Raw genomic sequence first — 27,140 nt, 5'->3', positions numbered from 1 at the left:
CTCTTTCTAAACCTTTCAGAACATAGTGTGAGAGTCCCCTTCAGCCATTTGGTTTGTGCTACCCTCTGTTCTGCTGGCGTGGGAACAAATTCTGGCGATTTGCCGCCGACATGGCCTCTACCAGTGCAACAGGTGGTACCGGTGGAGGTAAAGACAATGGTGGTGGCGGCAAGGATGAAAGTGGTCGAGGGAAACAAGTGAAAAAACGGGAGTTACAGCCTTTATATCGTGTCTTATTAGCTTTATTTATTGTTTATTGATCTGTTTTGTACTTGTGTCCTAATATGTGAAGACAAAAGATTTTATTTTAGGTCGAAAGATGGTATTTTAGGGGTCAAAAGACTAACTTTGGCAATGACCAATGACTGATTGAAGCAAAAATAAGCAATTTATATGGTATAAAGAACTCATGCTTGGCGAAATTCGCATTTAACAGTAGTTTCGCCAGACTAATTAATTCGCCTAGTGTGGGGGCTTACTGTATATATATATATATATATATATATATATATATATATATATATATATATATATATATATATATATATATATAAGTTTGAATTGAAATCGCCAAGCATGCACTCGGTGGTCTGTGGCCACCCTACCGCCAAAAGTGAATTTTGCCAAGCTGAGATTCACCATGTGTGGGGGCTTACTGTATATATTATATACAGGCAACCCCCACTTAATAAACGGGTTACGTTCCTAAAAATATGTTCATGAAGCGAGTTTTTGTTAAGCAAACCAATATATATATATATATATATATATATATATATATATATATATATATATATATATATATATATATATATATATATATATATATACAGTAAGCCCCCACACTAGGCGAATTAATTAGTCTGGCGAAACTACTGTTAAATGCGAATTTCGCCAAGCATGAGTTCTTTATACCATATAAATTGCTTATTTTTGCTTCAATCAGTCATTGGTCATTGCCAAAGTTAGTCTTTGACCCTAAAATACCATCTTTCGACCTAAAATAAAATCTTTTGTCTTCACATATTAGGACACAAGTACAAAACAGATCAATAAACAATAAATAAAGCTAATAAGACACGATATAAAGGCTGTAACTCCCGTTTTTTTACTTGTTTCCCTCGACCACTTTCATCCTTGCCGCCACCACCATTGTCTTTACCTCCACCGGTACCACCTGTTGCACTGGTAGAGGCCATGTCGGCGGCAAATCGCCAGAATTTGTTCCCACGCCACAGAACAGAGGGTAGCACAAACCAAATGGCTGAAGGGGACTCTCACACTATGTTCTGAAAGGTTTAGAAAGAGGTCTGACATCACCGGGGAGCAGCGTGGTTTGCCATGCAGCTGCCAGGTTATATATATATATATATATATATATATATATATATATATATATATATATATATATATATATATATATATATATATATATACACAAACACCTGTCCACTAGTTTTGTGGCAGAAGTCTAGTATGCCCTTACTACTTCTTTGCCATCCTAGCTGAATGAGTGTGACTTTACAAGGAATAGCAGTGGCTGGGCTTACACTTTGCTGCACCACAGGCACCATTTTCTTTGGGTTGACTTCCATGTTAGTGAAGATGTTGTGACAGTGTTTGATCTTGTCGGCTGGCAGGGAGGGTGTGCGGCTGAACACCCACATGAACTCTGCCATGAATCCAGCATAGCCACCCAGGCAGGAATACACACAGGAATAGGTTCGGTAGTCTGTATCGATGACCTGCAGACAGAGAGAGAGAGAGAGAGACAGTAACAATTGTGAAAATTGTAAGGGCTGCAATAAGAAAATGATACAGAATTCAGAATGGTTAAGCAATCATTTGATCAAGTCTGTCTTCAACATAGACTGTACTACCTTAGTAAACATAGACTGTACTACATTACACACACCACGTAGTGTTGTGGTTAGAACACTCAACTCACAATCGAGAAGCCCGGGTTCGAGTCCCGGAAAGCGGCGAGGCAAATGGGCAAGCCTCTTAATGTGTGGCCCCTGTTCACCTAGCGGTAAACAGGTACGGGATGTAACTCGAGGGGTTGTGGCCTCGCTTTCCAGGTGTGTGGAGTGTGTTGTGGTCTCAGTCCTATTCGAAGATTGGTCTATGAGCTCTGAGCTCGCTCCGTAATGGGGAAGACTGGCTGGGTGACCAGCAGGCGACCGAGGTGAATTAGTGAGGTGATCTCTTCCCAAGCTTTGCAAAATCTTCCAATGCCTCCCTTACTTTTCAGACGTCTTTATTTTGTGTCATCATGTGAGTTGCTTTCAAGAAATGCCAGTAACACATTTAGCACCTTAAAAAGACAACTGCTTTTCTTTGATAACAAACACACACACACACACACACACACACACACACACACACACACACACACACACACACACACACACACACACACACACACACACACTTAGGAGTGACGATGGAAGAAAACAATCAACCAGTAAGCCATATTGATAGAATTTTTAGAGAAACATATAATTTGCTGAGGAATATTGGAGTAGCATTTCACTACATGGACAAAGAAATGATGAAGAAATTGATAAATACTATAATAAGACCTAGATTGGAATTTGCAGGAGTAGTGTGGACCCCTCATAAAAAGAAACACATAAGAAAATTGAGAGGCTACAAAAATGGCTACAAGAATGGTCCCAGAACTTGAAGGGATGACATATGAGGAGAGACTAAAGGCTATGGATCTACCAACCTTGGAACAAAAAAGGGAGAGAGGAGACCTGATACAAGTCTATAAATTGATCAACGGAATGGACCAAGTGGATAATGAGAAACTGATCTTGAGAGAAGAATATGACATCCGAAGCACAAGATCTCATAGTAAAAAGCTGAGAAAGGGAAGATGTCTGAGAGATATTAAAAAATATAGTTTCCCGCAGAGATGTATTGAGACGTGGAACAGTTTATATGAAGAAGTAGTGTCTGCAACGAGTGTGCACACTTTTAAAGTAAGATTAGATAAGTGTAGATATGGAGACGGGGCCACACGAGCATAAAGCCCAGGCCCTGTAAAACTACAACTAGGTAAATACACACACACACACACACACACACACACACACACACACACACACACACACACACACACACACACACACACACACATAGAAAGGTTAAAAGGAGAGAACGGGATGGTGGAAGACCCAAAAAGTATGGCAGAACTATTAAATAAAAAATTCCAGGAGGTCTTTACTAAAGAATCCAAATTTGAGAGGCCACAGGGTAATGGAGAGACAATCTATATGAAAGAGATTAAAGTAACCAAGCTTGAAATAAAAGAGTTAATGAAGGAACTGGATGAAGAGAAGGCAATGGGAGCTGATGAAGTCTCAGGCAGAATACTGAAAGAATGTAGGGAAGAACTAGCAAGTCCTATATACAACATCATAAAATGCTCAATAGAAAATGGAACAGTGCCAGTAGAATGGAAAAGAGCTGAGGTGGTTCCCATATATAAGAGCGGAAGGAAAGAAGAACCTTTAAATTACAGACCGGTATCACTAACTAGTGTAATATGCAAGATGTGTGAAAGAATAATAAAGAAACAATGGATCGAGTTCCTTGAAGACAACAAATTAATATCAAATAGCCAATTTGGTTTTAGAAAAGGACGGTCTTGTGTAACTAATTTATTGAGTTTCTATTCTAGAATAGTTGATAGAGTACAAGAGAGAGAGGAATGGGTTGACTGCATCTATTTAGATTTAAAAAAGGCGTTTGACAAAGTGCCACACGCAAGATTACTGTGGAAGTTAGAGGAGAAGGGTGGCTTAAAAGGAAGCACATTGAGATGGATAGAAAATTATTTGAGGGGGAGAGAAATAAGGACGGTAGTTAAAGATATGAAGTCCAAGTGGAGAGCAGTAGAAAGCGGAGTGCCACATGGGTCAGTATTGGCACCAGTACTTTTCCTCATTTATATTAACGACATGCCAGAAGGAGGAACAGCTACATAAATTTGTTTGGATGATACGAAACTGTGCAGAGTTATAAAGCAAAAGGAGGATTGTGAAATACTGCAAGAAGACCTAAATAAGATCTGGGAATGGAGTAAGAAGTGGGAAATGGAATTCAATGTGAACAAAAGCCATGTCATGGAAATGGGAAAGAGTGAAAGACGACCTGTGGGAATCTATAAGATGAGAGATGGAGTAGAACTGGAGAAAGTCAAAAAGGAAAAGAACTTAGGAGTGACGATGGAAGAATACAATCAACCTGTAAGCCATATTGATAGAATTTTTAGAGAAACATATAATTTGCTGAGGAATATTGGAGTAGCATTTCACTACATGGACAAAGAAATGAAGAAATTGATAAATACTATAATAAGACCCAGATTGGAATATGCAGGAGTAGTGTGGACCCCTCATAAAAAGAAACACATAAGGAAATTGAGAGGCTACAAAAATGGCTACAAGAATGGTTCCAGAACTTGAAGGGATGACATATGAGGAGAGACTAAAGGCTATGGATCTACCAACCTTGGAACAAAGAAGGAGAGAGGAGACCTGATACAAGTCTATAAATTGATCAACGGAATGGACCAAGTGGATAATGAGAAACTGATCCTGAGAGAAGAATATGACACCCGAAGCACAAGATTGCATAGTAAAAAGCTGAGAAAGGGAAGATGTCTGAGAGATATTAAAAAATATAGTTTCCCGCAGAGATGTATTGAGACGTGGAACAGTTTAGATGAAGAAGTAGTGTCTGCAACGAGTGTGCACACTTTTAAAGTAAGATTGGATAAGTGTAGATATGGAGACGGGGCCACACGAGCATAAAGCCCAGGCCCTGTAAAACTACAACTAGGTAAATACAACTAGGTAAATACACACACACACAAGGCAAATGGGCAAGCCTCTTAATGTGTAGCCCCTGTTCACCTAGCAGTAAAAATAGGTACGGGATGTAACTCGAGGGGTTGTGACCTCACTTTCCCGGTGTGTGGAGTATGTTTTTGTGGTCTCAGTCCTACCCGAAGATCGGTCTATGAGCTCTGAGCTCGCTCCGTAATGGGGAAGACTGGCTGGGTGACCAGGAGGTGACTGAGGTGAATTACACACACACACACACACACACACATCGTCGATGGCGGATGTGGTCGCTGAGCTCCAGAGCAATCATCTCTAATTCTACAGTTACCATTGCCTAAGAGTAACCAAGGTGGGAAAGGAGCTTGTAATGTTTGTCCCATCTCCATATAGTCATGTTAACTGTTGATTAGCAAAATAATGTCCAGGGAAGGTGAATATAAACTGTAGCCTGCGTTTGAGCCATCAGCTGGTTTGTTTACATCTGCGCAACATGGCGGCCGTGAACTCGAAAGATGAATCAGACTTCACAGGATTTCAAGGAATAATGGAGAAGAGCGTTTATGTGAAGAAAATTCTGGAGTTGGAAGGTAAAATTGAAAACTGTTTGAAAAGTATGGGGCCTGGAAACGAGTTATGACAATGTAATGAAAGAGTGTGCCGATATGAAGAAGGAAAATGAAGTACTGAAAGAGGAAGTTAAGCTAATTAAAGTGAATTGCGAAAATGTGGAGAATCTCTAGGAAAAGTGATGGAGAAGCAGGCTGAATGGAAAAAGTCAGGAAGTGGAAAGAAAGGAGGTAAATTACAAAGTTGCAAGTCTGGAAAAGGAAATCAAAGAGTCTGGGGAGAAAACTTTGGGCCTTGCTGAAATTATAGATCAACAGATCATAGAAGAGAAGATTGCTGAGAAAGTGGTGAAGGTTATTAAGTCAAATGAGACATTGGTGAGGGAAACTGTAGACAAAAAGAGATGTGTGGTGATATTTGGTGTGGAGGAGGATAAGACACCGAGTAAAATGGAGAGAGAGAAAACATAAAAAGGTGATAAATAATATCATTAATGTGGTGCAGGAGGAGGAAAAGACCTAGTACAAGAAATAGAGGACTTCCATAGAATTGGAAAGTTCACAGGAGAAGGTATGAGGCCAATAAGAATCAAACTTAAGTCACAAAAGGATGTAGATGAATTGGTGGAGAAGTCATGGAGGCTAGCCCAGCAGGAAACAACAAGGAAGATTTGGTTGAGAAGAGATCTCGGTGAAAAGGAAAGAGAAATGTTAAATGAGTTGAGAAAGGAGGCTTTGAAAAAAAATGAAGAGAGGACAGAAGAGGAGAAGAAAGAGTTTTTCTGGAGAATCTTGGATATGAGACTGAGGAAGTGGTTCATAACCCAGAAAAGTACAGCAAGAAAGGACTAAAGAAACTTACGTATGAGCGAATGTAATGTATTCCAACATAAATGGAGTGATATCGGGATTTTAGAACTCAACGATTACTTGAGGGACAAGAACCCAGATATTGTGGGTCTTACTGAAACAAAACTGAGAGAGGGAGAAGACCTGATGATGGTTGGAGAAGGAAATATAATGTTTGGAAAAGAAATAGAGTAGGTAAGATGGGAGGAGGAGTGATGTTGCTGGTTAAAAAAGATATAAAGGTGGATCAAGTGAAAGAAGGTATGGGAAAGGCAGAAGTGCTAAAGATCAGAGCAGAAACTAATGAAGGAAAAAGAGGCACTACATAGTGGTGTACGTACCACCTAAGACAAATGCATGGTCAGTACAGGAATATGAAGAAATGATAAGTGATACAGGAACATGTCTGGAAGAAATGTTGGGTGGCTGTGAACGAACTATAATGATGGGAGATTTTAATTGTAAAGAGGTGTGTTGGGAGGACTGGTCAATGGAAGGATCAGAGACAACATGGGAAATACACTATTGACACTGGCAATGGAAAATGTGTTAACTCAGTGGGTCAAAGAAGATACTAGGTTTGGAGGAGAGGGAGCATCGTCAAGACTGGACTTGGTCTTTAGTACAGAGCCAATGGTCATTGAGGAGATGAGGGTGGAGTGCCCTTTAGCAAAGAGTGATCATGCAGTTTTGGAGTTCAAGGTGATAGATGAAGAGAAATCTAGAAGAAATGAAGAATATAAAGTGGGAAGATGGAATTATGCCAAGACAGATTTTGGAAACCTAAAGAAATTCTTTCAAGAGACAAATTGGATGAAATTCAAGAGTGCTAAGGAGCAAATGAAAAGTGGAAGGAATTTATAAAAATATACAAAGAAGGTGAGAAAAATTTGTACCAATAAGACAACATAGAGAAGTTGGAAAGCAGGACTGGTTTAACGATAGATGTGAAAAGGCTAGAACAAGAAAAGAGGATGCATGGAAGAGGTGGAGAAGGAAAAGACGGATTAAGCAGTGGGAAAGTTACAAAAGAGCAAGAAATGAATATGTGTTGATTAGAAGAGAAGAAAGAAAGAAACAAGAAAAGGATATAATTGATAAATGTAAAGACCAACCAAGGCTTTTTACAGACATGTGAACAACAACATCAAAAATAGAGAAAGTATTGAAAGTTTAGAAGTAAATGGAGTATGCAGTGAGGATCCCAGGAAATGGCAGAGGCTATGAATGGATGCTTTCGGAAGGTATTCACAAAGGAGACTGCTTTTGACAAACCACTGGTAATGGAACAGAAAGGGATTATGAAGGAGTTTCAAGTAACTGTGGAGGAGATCAAGAATATGATGGGGAGTTTAGAAGTGAGAAAAGCTGTGGGACCTGATGGGGTATCAGGATGGATTTTAAGAGAATGCAGGAGCAACTGGCAGAAAAAGTTTGTGAAGTAATTGATGCCTCATTAAGGGAAGGTGTAGTGCCCCAAGACTGGAAAAGAGCTAACATTGTCCCAATCTATAAATCAGGTAACAAGAGAGACCCATTGAACTATAGACCAGTGTCACTTACAAGTGTGGTAGCTAAGATGTGTGAGAGGGTGGTGAAGAATAGATGGACAGACTTCTTGGAGAAAAATGACATACTTTGTGAGTGTCAATTTGGTTTTAGAAAAGGGCGTTCATGCACGACAAACCTGATATGTTACTATTCGAGGGTGATAGATGTAATACAGGAAAGAGATGGTTGGGCTGATGGAATATATCTGGATTTAAAAAAGGCCTTTGATAAGGTACCACACCAGAGACTGATCTGGAAACTTGAAATGGTAGGAGGAGTGCATGGCAGTTTACTAAAATGGATGGAAGACTTTTGGTAGGAAGAGAAATGAGAACAATAATTAAGGACAGACCATCAGAATGGGGCTTGGTGGAGAGTGGAGTTCCACAGGGATCAGTGTTGGCACCAGTAATGTTCGTGGTCTACATAAATGACATGGTGGATGGGGTGTCCAGTTATGTGAGCCTATTTGCAGACGATGCAAAATTGTTAAGAAAAGTGAGATGTGACAAAGATTGCGAACTACTCCAGGAAGACTTGGACAGAATATGGAAATGGAGCTGTACATGGCAAATGGAGTTCAACACGACAAAATGCAAGAAAATAGAGTTTGGCAAGAGTGAAAGAAGAATCAGGAGTATGTACAAGATAGGAAATGAAGACATAAAACCAGTCATGAAGAAAAAGACCTTGGGGTGACAATTACCAATGACCTATCGCCAGAGAGACATATAAACAAAATAATTGGAGAAGTATTGAACTTATTGAGGAACATAAGAGTGGCGTTCGTATATTTAGATGAAGAAATGATGAAGAAAATAATTACTGCAATGATAAGACCGAGGCTTGAATATGCAACAATACAGTGGGCTCGAACTTAAAGAAACACATAAGGAAACTAGAGAAAGTACAGAGGGCTGCAACAAAATGGTGCCTGACTTAAGAGATTTGACTTATGAAGACAGACTGAAAAGAATGCAACTTCCGACCCTGGAAAACAGAAGAGAAAGGGGAGACCTGATAGCAATATACAGAGTGATGATTGGCATGGAAAAATGGATAGGGAAGATCTGTGTATGTGGAATGAAAGAATGTCGAGAGGGCATGGGAAAAACTAAAATGGCCACTTATAGGAGAGATGTGAAAAATATAGCTTCCCTCATAGAAGGGTGGAAGCATGGAATAGTTTAGACGTGGAAGTGGTCAACGCAAGGAATATTCATGATTTTAAGAAAAAGCTGGACATTAATAGATATGGAGACGGGACAACACAAGCATAGCTCTTTTCCCGTATGTTACAATTAGGTAGGTAAATACACACACACACACACATGTTTGCGGATGATACTAAAATTATGAGGAGAGTAAGGAATGTGGAAGATTGTAACAAGTTACAGGAAGATCTTGATAAAATATATGAGTGGAGTAAGGAGTGGCAGATGGAATTTAATATAGACTAAGACCCATGTTATGAAAATGGGAAGAAGTAGATACAGACCAAACTGGGATTACAGGCTGGGTGATGAGAAAATTAAAGAGACCAATGAGGAGAAAGACTTAGGAATAACCGTGCAAAACACTTTGTCACTGGAGAAACACATTAACAAGATTTTTGGGAAAACATATAACATGCTTCAAAATATTGGCCTTGCATTCCACTACCTAGATGAAGGAATGATGAAGAAGATATTATGTACCTTAATAAGACCCCAGTTAGAATATGCAGCTTGTGTCTGGTCACCGCATATGAAGAAAAATGTGAAGAAGGTGGAAAGGGTACAGAGGCTGGCAACAAGAATGGTACCAGGACTCAGGGAGTTAGACTATGAGGAAAGACTGAGAAAGCTGGGACTGACCACATTAGAAGAGAGAAGAACAAGAGGAGACATGATAACTATGTATAAATTGGTGAACAAGATTGACATACTGGACAGAGAGTTGATAAAGGTGACCACAAGTAATCATCTGAGGACATGGAAAAAGCTAATAAAAGACATCTGTCTAAATGACGGGAGAAAATACAGTTCCCGCATCGTAGCATTGATAAGTGGAATAAACTGAGCAGTGATGTCGTTGATGCGGTGTGTGTCAATCAGATGAAAGAGAGATATGACAGGAATGGACAAAGAGACAGGACACAGAGAGCTTAGCTCGGGCCCTGTAATACACAAATAGGTAAATACAAATAGGTAAATACACACACAGTGGAAGAAAACAAAGCTAGGCTAAGAGAAGAAAACGAGGAAATGATAAAGGAAGTACAGTATAACTAAGTACAAGAAACAGATGAAAGAAGGACTTGGTAAAGCCGAAAAAGAAAAAGAGGAACTGAAAGATCTAGTAAACAAAGAAGAGGAAAGAGTACAGGACGTGATTAAAAAAGAAGTACAGGCATAGAGAGTCCAAGATAAGAAAGACAAGGAAAATTTTCAGGAAGTGTTTCAAGAGCAGTTAAAAGAAAGAGATGAGAATATGGCAAACAAAATGATAGGAGTCCTTAAAAATCTAGTAAGGGAAATTGCAGAAAAAAAGTGTAATTATTTTTGGCCTGAAAGAAAAAAATAAAATATAGACTAAGAAGGAAAAAGAGGAAATGAAATCAGTCGAAGACTACTAAAGAATCTAAATGACGAGGATAGACAGAACTTAGAAGAGGAAGTAGAAGAAATCCACAGAATGGGACCATATCAAGAAGGAACAGTGAGACCAATTAAGATACTAGTAAATTCACAAGCAGCAACAGAAGAAATACTATATAAAACAACAAAACTCAGAGAAACAGAAGGTTGCAAAGATATATATATATATATATATATATATATATATATATATATATATATATATATATATATATACAGAATATGCTTAAGAACGTTGAAGAATTTCCGGTTTAACGTACTGTATAAAGTTTGACCAAAAGTGCATAACATACAAACATGTTTTAGCGAATTTTCTGGGTTTGAATTTGCCGGGTGAGGGACCAAACGCGGTAGCTTTGATGTGATTGGCTGGCTCCCCACCTCTGTCTCTAACGCTCCTGGAGCTGGATCCAAGATTCTTTAACAACGTCAGAGCAGCCTCTTGCAGCAAAATGACATCCATGAACGCGTGGAGGGACGGTGACAAGGTTGCTTTTAGGTTGCTAGGAACAATAGGTGGTGTTACTGTCTATATATGCATTTATGTTCAAAAACATTTGTAAGCTTTTTACAAAAAGAAAGGATTGTTTTGTAATGCATAAAGTGAAATCATACATGGAATACCAAAAATAAAGCAGAGATGAGATGAGACAGACAAAGCAGGAGATCGCGCCACTCAAAGCTTCTTCTTTTGATGTGACATCATGATGTTTATAGATATTGTTTGAAAATGGATATCATATCTTAGTATTCATAAGATGCCATCAGGATAATGACTCCGTGGTACTGGTGATAGTGGTGATTGAAAACCGCGGTATTTCAATAAAAAGTGAGGAGTTGAGGTTATCATGGCATGAGCGATATGAATATAAGATATGATATCCATTATAGCAGGCAATAGAGGAGAGGAAACAAATATCATGGGGAAAGACAACAGATGCTAAAGAGTCAAGAAGAAGCGGCCGAGTCGTGCGAGTCTCCTGTCTGTGGCTCATCTCATCTCATTGGATTACAAAGATTTCACTTTATACATTACAAAACATCCTTTCTTAAGGTTTGTAAAAAGCTAATACAAATGTTTTGTGAACATAAATGAGAATGTGAGAGAATTTGTGAGCTCCTCTAACTTCCAATGATTTATTTGACATCATAAAGTAGTGGTACAAGGTGGAATATGCTACCAAACGTAATATATATATATATATAAAAACTAACTCATATGGTATGTTAGAAAGAGAAAGCATCCCCCTATTTCCATTATTTCCTATGGGAAAATTATGTCCGCTTAACGAATTTTCGCTCTATGAACAGCTTTGACACCCCCTATCCTGTTCGTTAAGCGGAGTATTACTGTGTGTGTATATATATATTAAAAAAAATATAAATGAGAAGGAAAGGAGACACACAACGAACTGGTGGCAGAAGCAAGAGAAAAAAATAATGAGAGGTCAGAGGAGGAGAAGGCAATTTTTTGGAGAATTCTAGGAGACAGGATAAGGAAATGCTATATAAAAGAGAAGGAAGAGAAAAAAATGAAGCAAGTTTAACTAAAAATGATAAGAACAAGAGATTAAAAATATGTATACAGACATAGATGGGGTTTTATCAAGTAAATTAGAATTAAGAGATTACGTAAAGAAAGAAGAACCGAATATTGTATGCCTGGTTGAAACAAAACTTAATGAGGCAATAAAAATAGACATGGATAATAGGTATACTATATGGAGAAGAGACCGAGTGGGTAAAGGAGGAGGAGGAGTCATGATGATGTTAAGGAAAGAGATGGTAGTAAACCAAGTGGAGTGTGGGGAAGGAAAAGCAGAAGTACTGTATATTAAGATACATAATAATAAAGAGTTAACCATCATTGGAACATATGTGCCACCAAAAAAAAATTCATGGACCAATCAAGAATATAAAGACATGATAGATGACACAATAAGGAGTCTAACGAGAATCATTAAAGAAGGGAGAAAAGTGATATTAGTAGGAGATTTCAACTGTAAAGAAGTGGACTGGGAAAATTATGAAAGTGGTATGGGGCAAGAAGCCTGGGGAGATAGATTCCTGATTCTAATGATAGATAATATGATGGACCAAAGAGTAAAGGAAAACACAAGATTCAGAGGAAATGATAAGCCAGCAAGATTGGACCTGGTTTTTACAAGGGGTATACAAATTAATTATGATATAAGATGTAAGTGCCCATTGGGAAAGAGTGACCATGTAATATTATAAATAGATATAGAAGAGGGAAAGGAAGATAGAGACGAATCATACAAAGGAGACCGATTAAACTACAGAAAGGCTGATATTGAGAACCTCAAGAACTATCTTAAAAACTTTAACTGGGAGGAGATGGAAAATTCAGAGAGGGTGCAAGAGAAATATAACTTATTTTTGGAAATATACAAAACAGGAGTCAGGGAATATATCCCAAAATATAGACTTAAAGAAGAAGGAAAGAAAGATTGGTTTAACGAAAGGTGTGCTAGGGCAAAGGAGAAAAGAGATGGAGCATGGAAAAGGTGGAGGAGAAATAGAAATTCAGAAAATAAGGAAAATTTCAAAGCAAAGAGAAATTACTATGTTAAGGTGAGGAAGGAAGAGGAAAGAAACTATGAAAAGGACTTTGTCGAAAAATGTAAGGAGCAACCAAAATTGTTCTACAGGTTCATAAATGGAAAAATAAGGCAAAGAGAAACAATAGAAAGGTCAAAAGGAGAGAACAGGATGATGGAAGACCCAAAAAGCATGGCAGAACTGTTAAATAGTAAATTTCAGGAGGTCTTTATTAAGGAATCCAAATTTGAAAGACCACAGGGTAATAGAGAGACCATCTATATGAAAGAGATTAAAGTAACCAAGCTTGAAATAAAAAGAGTTGATGACAGAATTAGATGAAGAGAAGGCAATGGGACTGGATGAAGTCTCAGGCAGAATATTAAAAGAATGTAGGGAAGAACTAGCAAGTCCTATATACATCATCATAAAATGCTCAATAGAAAATGGAACAGTACCAGTAGAATGGAAAAGAGTTGAGGTGGTTCCCATATATAAGGAAGGAAGGAAGGAAGAACCTTTAAATTACAGACTGGTATCACTAACTAGTGTAATATATAAGATGTGTGAAAGAGTAATAAAGAAACAATCAACCAGTAAGCTATATTGATAGAATTTTCAGAAACATATAATTTGCTAAGGAATATTGGATTAGCATTTCACTACATGGACAAAGAAATGATGAAGAAATTGATAAGTACTAAAATAAGACCTAGATTGGAATATGCAGGAGTTGTGACCCCCAAAAAAGAAACACATAAGGAAATTGAGAGACTACAAAAATGGCTACAAGAATGGTTCCAGAATTTAAAGGGATGACATATGAGGAGAGACTAAAGCAATGGATCTACCAACCCTGGAACAGAGAAGAGAGAGAGGGAATCTGATACAAGTTTATAAATTGATTAACGGAATGGATCAAGTAGATAATGAGAAACTAATCCTGAGAGAAGAATATGATATTAGAAGCACAAGATCGCATATGTTGTGACCTGAGATGATGCAGGAGCAGGAGAAAATAGAAAAAAATATCAAGGAAGGCACAGAAACAAAACAGAAGAAATGGAAATAAGAGAGGCAGAAGATAGAAGGAAGAGAAGAATAGACAGAGAAGCAGAAGATGTGGACGAGCAAACAGTACATACGTAAAGCAAATAGTAAGATAACAGTACAGATCACATGTGAACCAGAGTATGACAATAGCATCCAGGGGGAACTTTAGGAAACAGAAGTAGAAGTGAAAAGACAAAATGAAGGGTAGATAATACTAATAGCAGATACCAAAGGAAGTTTCAGGAGAGCAGCAGAAGGCGGCAAGAGACCTATAATAATGGCAGATACATAAATAATGTCAAAATGAAATAGTCGAAATTAAACAAGCTAAGGATATAAAGGCAAATTAGAAATCTACGAACAAGTTCGGAGAAGAGGAACAAGAGAGAAGATTGAAAATTTGATATCTGGGTCTAGTGAACAAGGTCAGAAGGGCAACGTGACAGGCGACAAGCAAACAGAAGGTCAGCTGACGACAAGTAAGACGTGGAAACATCAGGTGACAGTGAGTCAAGGAGGAGATTAAGAAGGATCTATACGGGAGAAAGACACGAAAATGAACTCTAAGGGTAATAGTTTCAAGGCAAAATAGTTGTGAAAAGATATGAAATATAAGCAGCTGGGACTAGGAAGTCAGAGGAGAAATCAGAGAGCCTTGCTGAAGGAAGTCCTGGATCTGAAGGGATCAGACGAGGAGACAAGGAGAGATGGCTCAGCTCAAATTACTGTTGTTCGTAAGTAGAGCTTAAAAGTTTGTAGTGCAGTCAGTCGAGCTCAATTGGTAGGCTATGTTGATAGGATGTTTTACATTTGATTGTATCTTGTAACTTTATGATATTCTAGTGATTGAAGTGTGATTTCTTGTGCTTTTGATTAGTGATTGAAGTATGATTTTATGCTATATTGATTGATAAAGTGTGTTTTGATTGAAATTGATGCGGTTGTATTTTGATCGGTGATTTATGTGGGATATTCTTACGGTTAATCTAGTATCTTGTGACAGAATCTTGGTACAGTGCTGAAACGCTTCATGCGTAATTGATATTAGAACATCTCGTATGTGTATTTGGAGTTGTGTATCGTGTTGTTTTATTTAATTTTAGTCATTAAATTTAGAAAGTTATTCGTGTATGGAGTTAACCTCTTAGGTATATAATTAAGAAGTGCGTGCAACATTGCAATCACAATACATAGTAAGAAACTGAGGAAGGGAAGATGTCTGAGAGATGTTAAAAAATATAGTTTCCTGCAAAGATGTGTTGAGACTTGGAACAGTTTGAGTGAGGAAGTGGTGTCAGCAACGAGTGTGCATAGTTTTAAAGAAAAATTGGATAAGTGTCGATATGGAGACAGGGCCACATGAGCATAAAGCCCAGGCCCTGTAAAACTACAACTAGGTAAATACACACACACACACACACACACACACACACACACACACACACACACACACACACACACACACACACACACACACACACAAGAGAAATATAACTTATTTTTGGAAATATACAAAACTGGGGTCAGGGAATATGTCCCGAAATATAGACCTAAAGAAGAAGGAAAGAAAGATTGGTTTAATGCAAGGTGTGCTAGGGCAAAGGAGAAACGAGATGGAGCATGGAAAAAGTGGAGAAGAAACAGAAATCCAGAAAATAAGGAAAACTTCAAAACAGCAAGAAATGAATATGCTAAGGTGAGAAAGGAAGAAGAAAGGAACTATGAAAAGGACATTGTCGAAAAATGTAAGGAACAACCAAAATTGTTCTACAGATTCATAAATGGAAAAATAAGACAAAAAGAAACAATAGAAAGGTTAAAAGGAGAAAACAGAATGGTGGAAGACCCAAAAAGCATGGCAGAACTGTTAAATAGTAAATTTCATGAGGTCTTTACTAAGGAATCCAAATTTGAAAGACCACAGGGTAATAGAGAGACTGTCTATATGAAAGAGATTAAAGTAACCAAACTTGAAGTAAAAAAAGGGTAATAGAGAGACTGTCTATATGAAAGAGATTAAAGTAACCAAGCTTGAAGTAAAAAAGTTGATGACGGAACTAGATGAGGAAAAGGCAATGGGACCGGATGAAGTCTCAGGCAGAATACTGAAAGAATGTAGGGAAGAACTAGCAAGTCCAATATACAACATCATAAAATGCTCAATTGAAAATGGAACAGTGCCAGTGGAGTGGAAAAGAGCTGAGGTGGTTCCCATATATAAGAGTGGAAGGAAGGAAGAACCTTTAAATTACAGACCGGTATCAATAACTAGTGTAATATGCGAGATGTGTGAAAAGTAATAAAGAAGCAATGGATTGAGTTTCTTGAAGACAACAAAATATTATCAAATAGCCAATTTGGTTTTAGAAAAGGTCGGTCATGTGTAACAAATTTATTGAGTTTCTACTCTAGAATAGTTGATAAAGTACAAGAGAGAGAGGATGGGTTGACTGTATTTATTTAGATCTAAAAAGGCTTTGATAAAGTGCCACATGAAAGATTACTATGGAAGTTAGAGGAGAAGGGTGGCTTAAAAGGAAGCACATTGAGATGGATGAAGAATTACTTAAGGGGGAGAGAAATAAGGACGATAGTTAAAGATATGAAGTCCAAGTGGAGAACAGTAGACAGCGGAGTGCCACAGGGGTCAGTATTGGCACCAATACTTTTTCTCATATATAAATGACATGCCAGAGGGAGTGAACAGCTACATAAATCTGTTTATGGAAGATGCGAAACTGTGCAGAGTCATTAAACAAAAGAGGATTGTGAAATACTACAGGAAGACTTAAACAAGATCTGGAAATGGAGCAAAAATGGGAGATGGAATTCAATGTGGACAAAAGCCATGTCATGGAAATGGGAAAAGTGAAAGACGACCAGTGGGAATCTATAAGATGGGAGATGGAGTAGAACTAGAAAAGTAAAAAGGAAAAGGACTTGGGAGTGACAATGGAAGAAAATAATCAACTGGAGCCATATTGATAGAATTTTCAGAGCGTATAATTTGCTAAGGAATATTGGAGTAGCATTTCACTATATGGACAAGGAAATGATGAAGAAATTGATAAGTACTAAAATAAGACCTAGATTGGAATATGCAGGAGTTGTGTGGACTCCCAAAAAGAAACACATAAGAAAATTAGAGAGACTACAAAAATGGCTACAAGAATGGTTCCAGAATTTAAAGGGATGACATATGAGGAGAGACTAAAGGCTATGGATCTACCAACCTTGGAGCAGAGAAGAGAGAGGGATCTGATACAAGTTTATAAATTGATTAACGGAATGGATGAAGTGGATAATGAGAAACTGATCCTGAGAGAAGAATATGACTTTAGAAGCACAAGATCGCATAGTAAGAAACTAAGGAAGGGACGATGTCTGAGAGATGTTAAAAAATTTAGTTTCCCGCAGAGATGTGTTGAGACTTGGAACAGTTTGAGTGAGGAAGTGGTGTCAGCAAAGAGTGTACATAGTTTTAAAGAAAAATTGGATAAGTGTAGATATGGAGACGGGACCACATGAGCATAAAGCCCAGGCCCTGTAAAACTACAGCTAGGTAAATACACACACACACACACACACACACACACACACACACACACACACACACACACACACACACACACACACACACACACACACACACACCCTTTCTCAAACCTTCAGAAGTAGAAGTGGCAAGGCTTTCTGGATCATGCTGATAGCACACTCTGTTTTCCCCTTCACAGTACCTGGTAGGGAGCTTCAGGGACCCCTGCTGCCTGGACTATCATGGAGGCAGGGTCAAGGAGATTCTCATCTTTCACCATCACTGCTATCTGACGAATTTTCTCATCTTCGTCAGTCAGACCGCGAGTTGCAACCTCCATCTGCTCCCCTGAAACCAGACTCAAAAGTAAGCCAAGCTGTACATTGTTCTTATGTAAACCATTTATTTTTCATCTACTCAGAGTAAGCAGTAACCAGCTTCCATGTGTTCTATATAGACATTGCATGGCTATGGGTCCTCAACCTTCAACATCAAAGGTGATAATTATACCTCATCAGCTCTTCTATTCATTAAGTGGTTCTGTGCTGTGTGGTACATCTTTCCTCAACTTGTTCCCTTACACCACAACTCCAAACATTATTCTGGTTAGAGATTGTAATATCTATGAATTTTTATTCCCTCCATTCTTACAGATACTTATAAAGATTCTATATATTGTTTTTAGTGCAGTGAATTGTTGCATAATGCAGTGAAAAGGCTAATCCAATTTACCACAGAAGAAAGCAAACCTATCATGCTCTTTATTCATTGCCTCACTGTAGAGAGTTTACTTATCAGCCACCTTAAGGCTTATATTGATCAAATGGTATCCATAATGGCTTTTAGTTAAACAACTAAAGAATTGTTCATAATCCATTAACACATAGAGAGAGAGAGAGAGAGAGAGACGGGGGGGATACCCACCTGTCCATGTGTAGTTTTGAGTGACGCACTTCTTGGTGTACTGGTATTCGTTGGGCACACTCTCAATGTCAAACCACAGCCCAGTGTACTGCAAGGCAAGCCAGGTGTTATAGTATGTATTGTTGAAGAGTGTCATACTCATGCAGTCTGGAGAATGCCAGTTGAGGTAAGAGGATCAAAGGGAAGACAAAGTGAGATGCAGGGATGGCACAATTGAGAAGGTTGGGAATCACAGCTGAGGCACATAAAAAGGACAAACAGATGGAGGCAGTGCTCATCCATAAAGAATCATTTTAATTTCTTACATCAGTTACCAGATCTCCTTAGCTTTGCTTGTATTGAAGATGAAATTTCCTTAGAAATTTCTTTGAACATGGAATTTTGTCCCATCATATATAAAAGATAGCTACAAAGATGGTGCCAGAACTAAAGGACCTAACATATGAGGCTGAAGGTAATGGGACTGCCAACATTTCAAGATAGAAGAGAACAAAGAGACCTAATAACAATGTATAATTAAAATAGTAAATGGAAGACCTGGTGCTGGTGACATAAGAAGCTAGAAGTACAAGAGGACATGTAAAGATTAGGATGAGGCAGTGTCTGAAGGATATTGGAAAATAGTTTTCCACAAAGAATGGTGGTAAAGTAGAATGCATTAAGTGATGAAATTGTTACAGCACATAATGTGCATAACTTTAAAGAAAAATTGGATAAACAGAGACATATATTAGAATAGTTGATAGAGTACAAGAGAGAGAGGGATGGGTTAACTGTATTTATTTGATTTAAAAAGGCATTTGACAAAGTGCCACATGCAAGATTACTATGGAAGTTAGAGGACAAGGGTGGCTGAAAAGGAAGCACATTGAGATGGATAGAAAATTATTTGAGGGGGAGAGAAATGAGGACAGTAGTTAAAGATATGAAGTCCAAATGGAGAGCAGTAGAAAGCAGAGTGCCACAGGGGTCAGTATTGGCACCAATACTTTTCCTCATTTACATTAACGACATGCCAGAAGAAGTGAACAGCTACATAAATCTGTTTGCAGATAATACGAAACTGTGCAGAGTTATAAAGCAAAAGGAGGATTGTGAAATACTGCAAGAAGACCTAAATAAGATCTGGGAATGGAGTAAAAAGTGGGAAATGGAATTCAATGTGAACAAAAGCCATGTCATGGAAATGGGAAAGAGTGAAAGACGACCCGTGGGAATCTATAAGGTGGGAGATTTTTAAATTTTTTTTTATTTATACGTTGTGGGCTTCTCACGGGAATTTCTGGGCTAAAGGGGGTACGTTTTTGGGGTACCTCCTATCTCAAAGCCCACCCGCTAGGAAACCGTTTGAGTGAGGAAGCCCAACCTACACTCGGACCGTGGACAGGATTCGAACCCGTGTGCTTGGAGACTGCTCGGACCCCAAAGCACGCATGGTTCCACTGTACCACGGCGGCACCGATGGAGTAGAACTGGAGAAAGTAAAAAAGGAAAAGGACTTAGGAGTGACGATGGAAGAAAACAATCAACCGGTAAGCCATATTGATAGAATTTTTAGAGAAACATATAATTTGCTAAGGAATATTGGAGTAGCATTTCACTACATGGACAAAGAAATGATGAATAAATTGATAAGTACTATAATAAGACCCAGATTGGAATATGCAGGAGTTGTGTGGACCCCTCATAAAAAGAAACACGTAAGAAAGTTGGAGAGACTACAAAAAATGGCTACAAGAATGGTTCCAGAATTTGAAGGGATGACATATGAGGAGAGACTAAAGACTATGTATGGATCTGCCAACCCTGGAACAAAGAAGGGAGAGAGGAGACCTGATACAAGTTTATAAATTGATCAACGGAATGGACCAAGTGGATAATGAGAAACTGATCCTGAGAGAAGAATATAACATTCGAAGCACAAGATCGCATAGTAAAATACACACACACACACACTGCGTAGTGTAGTGGTTAGCACGCTCGACTCACAATCGAGAGGGCCGGGTTCGAATCCCGAAGCGGCGAGGCAAATGGGCAAGCCTCTTAATGTGTGGCCCTGTTCACCTAGCAGTAAATAGGTACGGATGTAACTCGAGGGTTGTGGCCTCGCTTTCCCGGTGTGTGGAGTGTGTTGTGGTCTCAGTCCTACCCGAAGATCGGTCTATGAGCTCTGAGCTCGCTCCGTAATGGGGAAGACTGGCTGAGTGACCAGCAGACAACCGAGGTGAATTACACACACCAGACGCGGGTGAGGAAGGACGCACTGGTGTCGCTCAGACAATCAGCTGATCTTCACTACCTATTGTATAGTATTTGCAGTGGCCTGGGCAAGTAGTGTGGACTCATTTTTCATTAAATCAACTGTTAAAGAATCATGAGTATAGAAGAGATTCCATCAAAATGCAGGTATGAGAGTAAGTAAAGAATGAAAGAAGATGATGACTATGTTGATGAGGGAGAGAGTGCATTCGAAGGTTTCAATATGGCAAATACTTCACTACTTAAGAGAGTGTTTACTATTGAACGTAAACTAGATAAATTGATAAAGGAGAGTATGGGAATGAGAGAGAATGAAGAACAGGAAAAAGAGTTTATAAAACTGAGAGAAAGGATAAAAATAAAAAGTGTAAGAAAACGAAGCTAGGCTAAGAGCGGAAAACGAAGAACCGAAAAAGGAAGTAGCTAACTACAAGAAACAGATGGAAAAAGGACTCGGTAAAGCCGAGAAAGAAAAAGAGAAGTTGGAAGATCTAGTAAACAAGGAAGAGGAAAGAGTAAAGAACATGATTAAAAAAGAAGTACAAGCATGGAGAGTCCAAGATAAGAAAGATAAGGCTGATTTTCAGGAGGTGATTCAAGAACAACTAAAAGAAAAAGAAGAAAATATGACAAACAAAATGATGGGAGTCCTCAAGACAAAAGAAAATCTAGTTAGAGAAGTTGCAGAAAAAAAGAAGAGTGTAGTCGTATTTGGAATAAAAGAAAAAATATAAAATATAGACGAAGAAGAGAAAAAGAAAAAAAATGAAATCAGTCAAAGACCTACTGAAGAATCTAAACGACGAAGGTAGGCAGAACTTGGAAGAGGAAGTAGAAGAAATAAACAGAATGGGACCTGTTACGTCTCGCCCATAACATACTCCACTACCATCACCTCCTCCGCTTATTACCTCGTTTGCCACCTCTCCGCCTCACCTTCCACGTCACCGTCTCGTGAAACTTCCACGCCACCATCTCATGAACCCTCCACGTCACCGTTTCATGAAGCTCCGCTACTGTCCCGAAATTGGATTCACGCGGCCCCATTCGACTCAACCAGAAGTGTTAAGCCAGATCTTGGCTTTCTGGAAAGCAAGTTGAGGTCCAGGGCTCAACCAGTGAACACAACGCCTCTTGGGTCTACCGTGGGATCAACCATCACCCAGCACTTCACCACTGCGACACCGCATAAGTATCACTTCCCCTCGTCCGTGTTTTCCACATTGCCTCTATATAGGATTAGAATTATTGTTAGGTATTAAGTTGGGTTCTTTATTGTTGTATTTATTACTGTGTTATATGTATATGTGTATGTCATTTTCCTGTGTTTCATGTTTCATGTTATATTTATGTGTGTCAATATCATTATGGGTTATTAAAATAGCATTTTAAAGTGTCCCCTTTGCATTTCCTCACCAGTTGAACCTGCAGTGTTGTTTTTTTTTTTTTTTTATTGTTATTGTTCACCGGCTCCCCGATGCCAATCTTACCAGTTTAACCGGTGAACGTAACAGACCATATCAAGAAGAAAAAACTAGACCAATTAAAATACTACTAAAATCACAAGCAACAACAGAAGAAATATTATATAGAACAACAAAACTTAGAGAAACAGAAGGCTGCAAGGATATTTACATAAAGAAAAATAGAAATGAGGAAGAAAGGAAGAGATACAACGAACTGGCGGCAGCAGTAAGGGAAAAAAATAATGAAAGGTCAGAAGAGGTAAAAAAGGCATTTTTTTGGGAGAACTCTAGGAGACAGGATAAGGAAATGGTATATAAACGAGAAGGAAGAGAATAAAGTGGAACAAGTTTATCTAAAAATGATAAAGGCAAGAGACTAAAAATGATGTATACAAATATAGACGGGGTTTTATCAAGTAAATTAGAATCAAGAGATTACATAAAGAAAGAAAATCCAGATATTGTATGCCTGGCTGAAACAAAACTAAATGAGGCAATCAAAATAGACTTGGATAATAGTTATAATGTATGGAGAAAGGACAGAGGGGGTAAAGGAGGAGGAGGAGTCATGATTATGTTAAGGAAGGAGATAGTGATAAACCAAGTGGAATGTGGGGAAGGAAAAGCAGAAGTACTGTATAGGCGTTTTCAGTAGCACTTTGCAAAAGGCCAACGGTCCATAAGTGTTTGCTTTTGGACCGAACGCATCCTACTGAAAACGATAGTAACACTGCCAGACGAATGTCCGTCGTCGCCCTACGGAAAAACTATTGTACTCTTTAGTCGCAGCCCGCTGCCCGCAGGATCACGCCAAGCTGAGACGTATAGCCTCATTCCACCGTAATATTAAGATATTGTTATGGGAATGGGATAATTGAAGGCAAGGCTCAAATAAAACATTACACATTTAATTTCTGCAGGGAATATTTTCTGACGGCCCTGGTACGTGCGACAGAGGCCGGATGCACATGCCCAAATGATTTTTGTAGCACAGATCTGCGTCTACCTTGTTCAAAAACATCTTGTCGCAGACGTCACAGGTAAATCTGTTAAGTGTAAAAAAAACTTTTGGTAATTCTTTATAACAAGTCTGTCCCTCCCTTCCCCTCCAAACAAGCTTGGGGGGCCTGTGGGGAATAGGGGGTTTTGGTGGGGTAAAAAACGCAATATGAGCATTAAAAAAAAAAGAAAAATTATGGAAATTTTCAATAATATTAAGTTTTTCCAACCTAATCTAACCAAGTATAACCTAATCTAACCTAACATAACCTAATTTCTAATATAACCTAACTGGACCCCGCCTGCTAGGGCATTAAACTAACCTAATGTAACTTAGCCCCCGTGGACCCTCCGCTAGGGCATTAACCTAATTTAAGCTAACCTAACCTAATTGTGGGGGCTGCGTCTCCCCTGGATCCTCCCCCAACCACGCTAAGGCATTAACCTATCATAACCTAACCTAAGCTATAGTATACGGAGCGGAGGCGCAGCCCCCAGTGAACCCCCCGTTAGGGTGTTAACCTAGTGCTAACAAGGAACCTAAAAAATGATAACCTTATGCCTCTCGAATGGCAGCGCGCGATTGGAGGGATTAGCTCTATAGATACACCATGAAATCCTTATATGCCGCTACCCACAAATCTGTTATAAACAATTGAAAATCATTTCAGTGTTTACTCTTGACTGTTGCTGAGCTCGCTGGACTTAGATCGCTGGACTTAGAAACTGACGGCCTAACTAGACGCTTGCGGCTCAATTATTTTATGTTTACGGCAAGGTCACCAAGCCTTCTACATATGTGAGTTTCGTGTTTGTACGTGAAACGGACCTTTAAAAAGTTTAACTAAATTGTTTTATAATACGTGAGCGCCTATGGCGGTGTTGAGACCAAATAATAGAGGTGAATAGAGCCCTTATGATCCCAGGTATTACTTCCCCTGTCACATTTTCCCACTTTATAAGGTATTACAGGTAATATACCCAGTATCCATTGATACACATTATGCCAAATAAGCCGCTACACCACTAGTGACTGCTTGTCATTCAGTAGTTACATTGGCAGAGACATTTTTGTTGTGGATCCCCTCAAATTATTGCACTGTCAAAGAGGCCATGATGATGTGTGTTCGTTCGCCCAAAGTTTTCAGAGCACCACCATTAAAAAGTATACCCAAATCTTCCGCAATATTGCTATAACCTTGTGTCATTATCAAGTAACAGTGCAAATATCCCATCATATTTGTATTTTACAATTAATGTGCTTAGATAATGCGTAACATACGAGATTCTCACATAACTGAAAATCCAAGTCGGAGTCACAAGCTTTGAAATGAGTAGCGTGAACAAGTGTGAACCGTGGTCCATCCAGAGTGCGTAGTCCCAGATATCTCGAGAGTGCAAGACTCTGTTTTCATTTAATTCAAACTGCAAGGAGAATTCTTATGAATTTCAATATCAGTAAACCGTTACTAAATGTATTTCCTTTACATGATAATACTTATCATATCTTCATGCTCCTCATAATAGTATATTTTATTGATTTAAAACTTACAGAGTTGGTAACTCGTCTCACAGGCAATCACCGTAAGTGTTTGCTATCACGTGACTCTGAGAGCTAACACAAACTAACATATTTTGAAAAGCGTTCGCCTTTGGGGCGCCAAAGGCGAACGATTTTAGGACCGTTTGCTTTTGCCAAGGTGCTATTAAAAACGCCTTATGTTAAGATGCATATTAATAAAAAAGAGTTCACAATCATTGTAACATATGTGCCACCAAAAACAAATTCATGGACCAATCAAGAATATAAAGATATGATAGATAACACAATAAGGAGTCTAACGAGAATCGTTAAAGAAAGGAGAAAAGGGATATTAGCAGATTTCAACTGTAAAGAAGTCGACTGGGAAAATTATGAAAGTGGTATGGGGGAAGAAGCGTGGGGAGAAAGATTCCTGAACCTAATGATAGACAATATGATGGACCAGAGAGTAAAGGAATGCACAAGATTCAGAGGAAACGACGAGCTGACGAGATTGGACCTAGTTTTTACAAGGGGTATACAAATGAATGATGATATAAGATATAAGTGCCCATTGGCAAAGAGTGACCATGTGATATTAAAAATGGATATAGAAGAGGGAAAGGAAGATAGAGATGATTCATACAAAGGAGACCGATTAAACTACAGAAAGGCTGATATTGAGAATGTCAAGAGCTATTTTAAAAACGTAAACTGGGAGGAGATGGAAAACTCAGAGACGATGCAAGAGAAGTATAACTTATTTTTTGGAAATATACAAAACAGGAGTCAGGGAATATGTCCCGAAATATAGACCTAAAGAAGAAGGAAAGAAAGATTGGTTTAATGCAAGGTGTGCTTGGGCAAAGGAGAAAAAAATGGAGTATGGAAAAGGTGGTGGAGAAATAGAAATCCAGTAAATAAGGAAAATTTCAAGGCAGCGAGAAATGAATATGTTAAGGTGAGGAAGGAAGAGGAAAAGAACTTTGAAAAGGACATTGTCGAAAAATGTAAGGAGCAACCAAAATTGTTCTATAGATTCATAAGAAACAATAGAAAGGTTAAAACGAGAGAACGGGATGGTGGAAGACCCAAAAAGTATGGCAGAACTATTGAATAATAAATTCCAGGAGGTCTTTACTAATGAATCCATATTTGAAAGGCCACAGGGTAATAGAGAGACAGTCTATATGGAAGAGATTAAAGTAACCAAGCTTGAAATAAAAAAGTTAATGAAGGAACTGGATGAAGAGAAGGCACTGGGACCGGATGAAGTCTCAGGCAGAATACTGAAAGAATGTAGGGAAGAACTAGCGTGCCAAACAATCGTAACCCTGAAATTTGAGATTTTGAGATAATGGCTGCTCCATGTAGTAGAGGGTGTAAAAGTCGTATGGTGATGCCGGCCAAGCCAAATCCGACCTTCTAGGTATCAACAGCAAGGTGCAAAGTCGAGCGAAAACACATTAAAAAAAAAGTAGCGAGATACCCGCTCAATTCTGTGCCAAAGAATAGTAACCTTCCCAGCCCAGTTGTTGCTACCTGACGTGCGTGACCCAATCAGCAGCGCATACGGCTGTGACGTCACTCCCACGCCGCGCCTCAGCCAACAACAGTTATGTTTACGCACTTTCTCTCTCTCTCTCTCTCTCTCTCTCTCTCTCTCTCTTGACACGTGTGTGTCAGACTAGCCCTTTAACTCGTAAGGATTAATATTTATTTTTTTCGCTCAAAAAAAATTATAAAAAATTTACTTTTACAGGCGGTACAGCTATCATCATGAAACCTTCACATATTCCAAATTAAAACAAGTATTCTTAAAATAATAATTTAGAAGTGTTTTAAGAAAAAAAAATACTGCTACTGAGTGGGGTTTAATTAACCCAATGTTAATAAACCGGAAATCTTCGGATTTACTATCAAAACCTAAATAACTAAACAGAACTATCCAAGATCTTTCATTTCATGTATGATGATTACATATTTTGACCAATCTTAGGTGAGTAATCAGTGTTTAACTTTAGGCCCGTTTGGCAAGCGGGGCCTCCTCATATACATCATAAAATGCTCAATAGAAAATGGAACAGTACCAGTAGAATGGAAAAGAGCTGAGGTGGTTCCCATATATAAGAGCGGAAGGAAGGAAGAACCTTTAAATTACAGACCGGTATCACTAACTAGTGTAATATGCAAGATGTGTGAAAGAATAATAAAGAAACAATGGATCGAGTTCCTTGAAGACAAATTAATATCAAATAGCCAGTTTGGTTTTAGGAAAAGACGGTCGTGTGTAACTAATTTATTGAGTTTCTATTCTAGAATAGTTGATAGAGTACAAGAGAGAGAGGGATGGGTT

General features: G+C 38.6%; 1 protein-coding gene across 1 annotated transcript in view; it reads right to left on the bottom strand.

The window, feature by feature from the left end:
- The window catches only part of LOC123498984 (chloroplastic lipocalin-like), a 52,289-nt gene that overhangs the window by 9,151 nt on the left and 15,998 nt on the right, over window positions 1-27,140 (bottom strand). Inside the window, exons 2-4 of the mRNA XM_045246619.1 lie at window positions 18,539-18,626; window positions 17,817-17,962; window positions 1,551-1,745 (exon numbers count right to left, since the gene is read on the bottom strand). Coding sequence (XP_045102554.1) covers window positions 1,551-1,745; window positions 17,817-17,962; window positions 18,539-18,626 — 429 coding nt within the window. The remainder of the gene's footprint in view (window positions 1-1,550; window positions 1,746-17,816; window positions 17,963-18,538; window positions 18,627-27,140) is intronic.

The sequence above is a fragment of the Portunus trituberculatus genome, chromosome 48 (genome assembly GCF_017591435.1).
Source record: "Portunus trituberculatus isolate SZX2019 chromosome 48, ASM1759143v1, whole genome shotgun sequence".
NCBI classification, from domain to species: Eukaryota; Metazoa; Arthropoda; class Malacostraca; order Decapoda; family Portunidae; genus Portunus; species Portunus trituberculatus.
Note: the sequence above shows the minus strand (reverse complement) of the source record. Positions and strands in the feature narration are given on the sequence as shown.